The 9292-nt window shown below is 46.4% G+C and overlaps 1 protein-coding gene across 1 annotated transcript in view; it reads left to right on the top strand.

The window, feature by feature from the left end:
* Positions 1-428: 428 nt before the first annotated feature.
* Positions 429-9292, top strand: part of LOC311102047 (LHFPL tetraspan subfamily member 6 protein) — a gene marked incomplete at both ends in the record, with an annotated part of 11598 nt that continues 2734 nt past the window's right edge. The window contains one exon of the mRNA XM_084143262.1: positions 429-813. Within this exon, the coding sequence (XP_083999388.1) occupies positions 429-813 (385 nt within the window). The remainder of the gene's footprint in view (positions 814-9292) is intronic.

The following is a 9292-nucleotide window of genomic DNA, read 5'->3' on the forward strand; positions in this document are numbered from 1 at the left end:
TGCGTTAATATTTTTGTTCAGTATATCGTAACACTTACATTGGGTTTACATTCAAACACCAGATCTCATCTTAGGTGCACTATTTTTCATGGTTTCACTACACAATGATGGTGTTTTGAGTCTATTTTAACAGTGTACTCTCTCTGTCTTTCTCTCTCTGTCTCTCTATCTCTCTCTGTCTCTCTCAATGTCTCTCTCTCTCTGTCTCTCTCTCTCTCTCACACACTCACTCTTCGCAGGGGTCAGAAGTCAGTCAGTACGTGGGGAGAGACAGAGGCATGGTGGTAATCTAGGACCCGTGGTGGAGTCAAGGACACAACAAAAGCAAAATCTCCTCAACTCTGTGAATCCTAAACTGCTTTTCGTCTATTCTGGCAACCTAGTGTTCTAGTTATATAATAGTGAAGTTGTGACCCCCATCAACAACCATGGCCTCCAGCCTGACCTGTGCTGGTGTAATCTGGACCCTCCTCTCCCTGCTCTGTGCCGCGGCCTCCTGCGTTGGCTTCTTCATGCCTTACTGGCTACTTGGTTCCCAGATGGACAAGCCGGTCTCGTTCGGCACCTTCCGCCGTTGCTCGTACCCGGTGCGTGATGAGGAGAACCAGGCCACAGTGATACTGGAGCAGTGTGGGCGCTATGCCTCCTTCCAGGGGATACCTAGTCTGGAGTGGAGGATCTGTACGGTGGTGACGGGGGTGGGCTGTGGTCTGCTGCTCCTGGTGGCCCTCACAGCCCTCATGGGATGTTGCATCTCTGACCTCATCTCCAGGACCATCGGACGCGTGGCCGGGGGTATACAATTCGTTGGAGGTGAGTCAGTCTGTTCACTACTGTTTTCTCTGTTTACTAAAGGTTAAACGCTAAAGGTTCTCTACCTTCTTAAGGCTCTATACTTCTTTGTTCTCTCACAGTGAGTCAGTCCACTAACAACTGATGTCTGTTTACATTAGAACCTATGGTGAATGGCGTCAGGTTCTGTATTAGCCCCGCCCCCACCCCAGTTGTTTACGGTGTGAGGGTTACCCGAGACTAGCTCTCTACCTTCAGTTGACCCCATGACCCCATGACCCCAGAACTCCCTCAACTCCCCACAGACTGTTGTGATTCAACTGAGAAGTTATACCCTTTCCTCTTTTCTCTCGCTGTATCCTTCAGAGTGCCTTTGTGAAGAAGAATCGTATTAATAAAGTCGTAGTCAATCAATCAATCAATCAAATGTATTTATAAAGCCCTTTTTACATCGGCAGATGTCACAAAGTGCTTATACAGAAACTCAGCCTAAAACCCCAAACAGCAAGCCATGCAGATGTAGAAGCGCGGTGGCTAGGAAAAAAACTCCCTAGAAAGGCAGGAACCCTAGGAAGAAACCTAGAGAGTAACCGGGCTCTGAGGGGTGGCCAATCCTCTTTCTATTCTGGTTAGAGCCAGTTTGCGCTGTTCTGTGAAGGGAGTAGTACACAGCGTTGTACGAGATCTTCAGTTTCTTGGCAATTTCTCGCATGGAATAGCCGTCATTTCTCAGAACAAGAATAGACTGACGAGTTTCAGAAGAAAGTTATTTGTTTCTGGCCATTTTCATCCTGTAATCAAACCCACAATTGCTGATGCTCCAGATACTCAACTAGTCTCAAGAAGGCCAGTTTTATTGCTTCTTTAATCAGCACAACAGTTTTCAGCTGTGCTAACATAACTGCAAAAGGGTTTTCTAATGATCAATTAGCCTTTTAAAATGATAAACTTGGATTAGCAAACACAACGTGCCATTGGAACACAGGACTGATGGTTGCTGATAATGGGCCTCTGTACGCCTATGTAGATATTCCATTAAAAATCAGCCGTTTCCAGCTACAATAGCAATTTTCAACATTAACAATGTCTACACTGTATTTCTGATCAATTTGATGTTGTTTTAATGGAGAGAAAAACATGCTTTTCTTTTGAAAAAAATGACATTTCTAAGTGACCCCAAACTTTTGAACGGTAGTGTATATGTTGAAGAGGGTGGGGCTTAAGCTGCATCCCTGTCTCACCCCACGGCTCTGTGGAAAGAAATGTGTGTTTTTTGCCAATTTTAACCGCACACTTGTTGTTTGTGTACATAGATTTTATAATGTCATATGTTTTTCCACTAACACCACTTTCCATCAATTTGTATAGCAGACCCTCATGCCAAATTGAGTCAAAAGCTTTTTTGAAATCAACAAAGCATGAGAAGACTTTGCCTTTGTTTTGGTTTGTTTCTTTGTCAATTAGGGTGTGCATGGTGAATATGTGGTCTGTCGTACGGTACTTTGGTAAAAAGCCAATTTGACATTTGCTCAGTACCTTGTTTTCACTGAGGAAATGTACGAGTCTGCTGTTAATGATAATGCAGAGGATTTTCCCAAGGTTGCTGTTGACGCATATCCCACGGTAGTTATTGGGGTCAAATTTGTCTCCACGTTTGTGGATTGGGGTGATCAGTCCTTGGTTCCAAATATTGGGGAAGATGCCAGAGCTAAGGATGATGTTAAAGAGTTTAAGTATAGCCAATTGGAATTTATGGTCTGTATATTTTATCATTTCATTGAGGATACCATCAACACCACAGGCCTTTTTGGGTTAGAGGGTTTGTATGTTGTCCTGTAGTTCATTCAATGTAATTGGAGAATCCAGTGGGTTCTGGTAGTCTTTAATAGTTGATTCTAAGATTTGTATTTGATCATGTATATGTTTTTGCTGTTTGTTCTTTGTTATAGGGCCAAAAAGATTGGAGAAGTGGTTTATCCATACATCTCCATTTTGGATAGATAACTCTTCGTGTTGTTGTTTGTTTTGTGTTTTCCAATTTTCCCAGAAGTGGTTAGAGTCTATGGATTCTTCAATTACATTGAGCTGATTTCTGACATGCTGTTCCTTCTTTTTCCATAGTGTATTTCTGTATTGTTTTAGTGATTCACCATATTGAAGGCATAGGCTCAGGTTTTCTGGGTCTCTATGTTTTTGGTTGGATAGGTTTCTCAATTTCTTTCTTAGGTTTTTGCATTCTTCATCAAACCATTTGTCATTGTTGTTAATTTTCTTAGGTTTTCTGCTTGACATTTTTAGATTTGATAGGGAAGCTGAGAGGTCAAATATACTGTTTAGGTTTTCTACTGCCAAATTTACACCTTCACTATTACAGTGAAATGTTTTGTCCAGGAAGTTTTCTGAAAGGGATTGAATTTGTTGTTGCCTAATTGTTTTTTGGTAGGTTTCCATACTACTTTCCTTCCATCTGTAGCATTTCTTAATATTATTCAGTTCCTTTGGCTTTGATGCCTCATGATTGAGTATTGCTCTGTTCAAGTAGACTGTGATTTTGCTGTGATCTGATAGGGGTGTCAGTGGGCTGACTGTGAACGCTCTGAGAGACTCTGGGTTGAGGTCAGTGATAAAGTAGTCTACAGTACTACTGCCAAGAGATGAGCTATAGGTGTACCTACCGTAGGAGTCCCCTCGAAGCCTACCATTGACTATGTACAGTACATACCCATCGTGTGACAGAGCTGCAGGAGTTGACCCGTTTTTGTTGGTTATGTTGTCGTAGTGCCTAGGGGGGCATATGTGGGAGGGAATGCTGTCACCTCCAGGTAGGTGTTTGTCCCCCTGTGTGCTGAGGGTGTCAGGTTCTTGTCCAGTCTCTCGCTCTGTGTCTCTCTCTGTCTTTCTGTCTCTTTCTTGCTCTCTCTCTCGCTCGCTCTCTCGGTGTGTGTCTCTCTCTATGTCTTTCTACACTGTGCTCTGTTGGCACTGGGGGCCACTTATCTAAACACTAGACTGGAAACTTTGGTGTGGACACGGTTCTCCTCTTCTGGTGTTCCCCTGTCCTATTGGGGGGTGGATCTGAGCTCTCTCTCTCTCTCTCTCTCTCTCTCTCTCTCTCTCTCTCTCTCTCTCTCTCTCTCTCTCTCTCTCTCACACACACTCACTCACTCACTCACTCACTCACTCACTCACTCACTCACTCACTCACTCACTCACTCACTCAATTCAATTTAAGGGCTTTATTGGCATGGGAAACGTATGTTAACATTGCCAAAGCAAGTGCTCTGCTCCGCGCCGCTGGTGTAAGACGCTGTGCTGCTCATTAAGTTTACCGTTCACACACATTCTGTGGTTCTCCACTCTGATATTACCCCGTCACACAGCCAGGCTCAGGGAGGACAGGAGAATGACTGAAGAGAAGGGTATTACTGCTACAGTAACAGGCAGCCTCTGACAGCCTGCGTAGGGTATTACTGCTACAGTAACAGGCAGCAGGTGGTTTCTCTGACAGCCTGCGTAGGGTATTACTGCTACAGTAACAGGCAGCCTCTTACAGCCTGCGTAGGGTATTACTGCTACAGTAACAGGCAGCCTCTTACAGCCTGCGTAGGGTATTACTGCTACAGTAACAGGCAGCAGGTGGTTTCTCTTACAGCCTGCGCTAACTAAGATCTCTCTTGTTTGATTCAGATGTCAGATTGAAATTGAGAGAGAGGAGTTGTGACAACAAAGCACTTTGGGACAACTGCTGATTTTAAAAGGGCTTTATAAATAGATTTGAATGATTGATTGTTTGATTGAGTTGGTCCAAGAGGGAGGACCTTTTTACCCCCTGTCACTTCAGATGAGGTCTGTAATTACCCCCCTGTCACTTCAGGTGAGGTCTGTAATTACCCCCTGTCACGTCAGGTGAGGTCTGTAATTACCCCCCTGTCACTTCAGGTGAGGTCTGTAATTACCCCCTGTCACGTCAGGTGAGGTCTGTAATTACCCCCCTGTCACTTCAGGTGAGGTCTGTAATTACCCCCTGTCACTTCAGGTGAGGTCTGTAATTACCCCCTGTCACGTCAGGTGAGGTCTGTAATTACCCCCCTGTCACTCCAGGTGATGTCTGTAATTACCCCCTGTCACTCCAGGTGAGGTCTGTAATTACCCCCCTGTCACTTCAGGTGAGGTCTGTAATTACCCCCCTGTCACTCCAGGTGAGGTCTGTAATTACCCCATGTCACTTCAGGTGAGGTCTGTAATTACCCCCTATCACTTCAGGTGAGGTAGGTGGCCCAGGAGGAGTTAGGACAGAGCTGCAGGGGCTTTTTCCAGAACAGAAACACAACGTCTGATGAACCTGCTAGACTATCACATCGTGTCCTGTTCCACTGCTATAGCCAGGGCTTTCAGCATGGAGGATAGGGCCCTGTCCCAAATGGCACCCCTTTTCCCTATATACAGCAGTGCACTACTTTTTGACCAGAGCCCATAGGTTCCAAGTAGTGCACTATATAGGGAATAGGGTGCCATTTGGGACGCACCCTAGGTGTATTAATGATGTATGACAGTGTGGCTGATGTTGTGAATCAAGTGAATGTAGCTTCTCTATTTTAACAGCGAGGGGCACTTTTAATTGGTGACTGTGACTTTGGCGTCAGCTCATATGTTTGGCATTTACGATGCTGAGATTGGATAGGACGGAAGAAGCTAAATCTCTATTTATGCAGCAACTCACACACACCCACTCACACACACTCACACACACACACCCACTCACATACACATACACACACTCACATACACATACACACACTCACACACACACACACACACACACACGGTCACACATACACACTCAGTAGTAGGCCCTCAGATGTATGAATGCTGAATGTTGTTGATCCAAAGGTCAGAGTTCTTCCAGTCCGATAGGGGTAATTGGTGGGGACTCAGTCAGGCATCAGTCTCTGTCTCTGTGTCTGAAGGGAGAGGAGAGGAGAGGAGAGGAGAGGAGAGGAGAGGAGAGGAGAGGAGAGGAGAGGAGAGGAGAGGAGAGAGAGGAGAGGAGGAGAGGAGAGGAGAGGAGAGGAGAGGAGAGGAGAGGAGCAGGGGTGGCAGTGGGTCAATGGCTGTCTCTTCTAGTTAGGTATCTTATTAGCTGAACCCATCAGTATCTTATTAGCTGAACCCATCAGTATCTTATTAGATGAACCCATCAGTATCTTATTAGCTGAACCCATCAGTATCTTATTAGCTGAACCCATCAGTATCTTATTAGCTGAACCCATCAGTATCTTATTAGCTAACCCATCAGTATCTTATTAGATGAACCCATCAGTATCTTATTAGATGAACCATCAGTCTCTTATTAGCTGAACCCATCAGTGTCTTATAGATGAACCCATCAGTGTCTTATTAGATGAACCCATCAGTGTCTTATTAGATGAACCCATCAGTGTCTTATTAGATGAACCCATCAGTATCTTATTAGATGAACCCAACAGTGTCTTATTAGATGAACCCATCAGTGTCTTATTAGATGAACCCATCAGTGTCTTATTAGATGAACCCATCAGTATCTTATTAGATGAACCCATCAGTGTCTTATTAGATGAACCCATCAGTGTCTTATTAGATGAACCCATCAGTGTCTTATTAGATGAACCCATCAGTGTCTTATTAGATGAACCCATCAGTGTCTTATTAGATGAACCCATCAGTGTCTTATTAGATGAACCCATCAGTATGTTATTAGATTAACCCATCAGTATATTTTGCTCTCTATCTGTTGCTCTCTATATGTTACTCTATCTGAAGTGGGTCTAGGGTGACAGGTAAGGTAGAGGTGATATGATCCTTGACTAGTCTCTCAAAGCACTTCATGATGACAGAGGTGAGTGCTACAGGGTGATAGTCTTTAGTTCAGTTACCTTTGCTTTCTTGGGTACAGGAACAATGGTGGCCATCTTGAAGCATGTGGAAACAGCAGACTGGGAAAGGGAGAGATTGAATATGTCCATGAACACACCAGCCAGCTGGTCTGCGCATGCTCTGAGGACGCCGCTAGGGATGCCGTCTGGGCCGGCAGCCTTGCAGGGTTTAACATGCTTAAATGTCTTAATCACATTGGCCACGGAGAAGGAGAGCCACAGTCCTTGGTAGTGGGCCTCGTCGGTGGCCCTGTGTTATCCTCAAAGCAGGTGAGAAGGTGTTTAACTTGTCTGGAAGCGAGACGTCAGTGTCGGCGACGTGGCTGGTTTTCTTATTGTAGTCCGTGATTGTCTGTAGGACCCTGCCACATACGTCTCGTGTCTGAGCCGTTGAATTGCAACTCCACTTTGTCTCTATACTGATGTTTTGCCAGTTTAATTGCCTTGCGGAGTGAGTAGCTACGCTGTTTTGTATTCTGCCATATTCCCAGTCACCTTGCCATGGTTGAATGCGGTGGTTCGCGCTTTCAGATTTGCGCGAATGCTGCCGTCTATCCACGGTTTCTGGTAGATTAGGTTTTAATAGTCACAGTGGGCACAAACATCACCATAGCACTTCTGATAAACTCAATCACCGTTTCAGTGTATTCGTCTAAATTATTTTCGGAGTCCGCGTGATCAAAACAATCTTTGAAGCGTGGATTCCGATTGGTCAGACCAGCGTTGAATAGTCCTTAGCACGGGTATTTCCTGTTTGAGTTTCTGCCTATAGGAAGGGAGAAGCAAAATGGAGTCGAGGTCAGATTTGCCGAAAGAAGGGCGGGGGAGGGCCTTATAACCATCCCGAAAGTTTGAATAGCAATGGTCAAGGATTTGGCAGCGTGAGTACAACAGTCGATATGTTGATAGAACTTCGGCAGCCTAGTCCTCAAGTTTTCTTTGTTAAAATCCCGGCTACAATAAATGCAGCCTCGGATATGTGGTTTCCAGTTTGCATAAAGTCCTAGTGAAGTTCTTTCAGGGCCATCTTGTATCGGCTTGAGGGGGGATATACAACGGCCGTGACTATAACCAAAGAAAATAATACTGTTGGCATTTCATTGTGAGGTATTCTAGGTCGGGTGAACAAAAGGACTCAAGGTCCTGGATGTACTACAATGACACCACGAGTCGTTAATCACGAAACAACACCTCCGCCCTTCTGCTTCCGGAGAGATATTTATTCCTGTCTGCGCGATGAACTGAGAACCCATCTGGCTGGACCGATTTCGACAGAATATCCCAAGAGAGCCATGTTTCCGTGAAACAAAGTATGTTACAGGCCTTGATGTCTCTCTGGAAAGAAATCCTTGCCCCGGAGTTCGTCGACCTTGTTAACCAGGGACTGAACATTAGCGAGTAGTATACTTGGAAGCGGTGGGTGGTGTGCGCGCCTCCTAAATCGAACCAGCAGGCCGCTCCGAGTGCTCTCCTCCGCCGGCGATGTTTTTGGTCATCCGCTGGAATCAGTTCAGTTGCCCTGGGAGAGCAAACAAAGGATCTGCTTCGGGAAAGTCGTATTCCTGGTCGTAATGCTGGTGAGTTACTGCTGCTCTGATATCCATTAGTTTTCCGCTGCTCTGATATCCATTAGTTTTCCCCGCTGTATGTAATGTACAAAACACTTTCTGAGCTAATAATGTAAAAAATAATACATAAAAAAACAAAATACTGCAAAGTTTCCTAAGAGCTAGTAGCGAGGGCCGCCATCTTCGTCAGCGCCAATTCCCCTCTCTCTCTCTCTCTCTCTCTCTCTCTCTCTCTCTCTCTCTCTCTCTCTCTGACAGTGCACATGGCAGTCTGCTGTGAGCAGAAAGAGACAGATTGTGTCAGTGTTCTCTGACCCGAGGGCTGGACCTGGACTGAGCTACAGAAAGAGAGAGAGCGAGAGAGAGAGAGAGATTTAAGAAAGAGTGAGCTGGGATACAGGAGAAGACGGATGGAGAGACTAGGGGACGGGGTTAGAGGGCGGAAAGCAGAGCTTCAGCAGGGATTTAGCTGTGCCAAGCAGGAAGTCTGGAGAACCATAGGACAGACAGGAAGAGTTGTCCCAGTCTGTTCTCTAGTTAAGTCATTGTTAGTACTGCTATAGAGCCAGGCGTAGGGCTGGATATATGAGTGGGAGGGAGGGAGGGAGGGGGGAGAGGGAGGGGGAGAGGGATGGAGGGGGAGGGAGGGGGAGGGAGGGAGGGAGGGAGGGGGGAGAGGATGGGGAGGGAGAGGGAGGGAGGGAGGGAGGGAGGGAGGGAGGGGGAGAGGGATGGGGAGAGGGGGAGAGGGAGGGATGGGGAGAGGGGGAGAGGGATGGGGAGGGGGTGAGAGGGATGGGGAGAGGGAGAGGGGTGAGAGGGAGAGGGGGGGAGAGGGAGAGGGAGGGAGAGGGGGAGAGGGAGAGGAGGGAGAGGGGGAGAGGGAGAGGGATGGGGAGGGGGAGATGGGAGGAGGGAGGGAGGGGAGGGAGGGAGGGGAGGGAGGGAGGGAGAGATCTGCTATAGTTCTCTGCCAGAATGTGTGTCTGGAAATCTCTGAAATTCAAGGCTCCCCCGGTC

The sequence above is a fragment of the Coregonus lavaretus genome (genome assembly GCF_964263955.1).
Source record: "Coregonus lavaretus genome assembly, chromosome: 26".
Lineage (NCBI taxonomy): Eukaryota > Metazoa > Chordata > Actinopteri > Salmoniformes > Salmonidae > Coregonus > Coregonus lavaretus.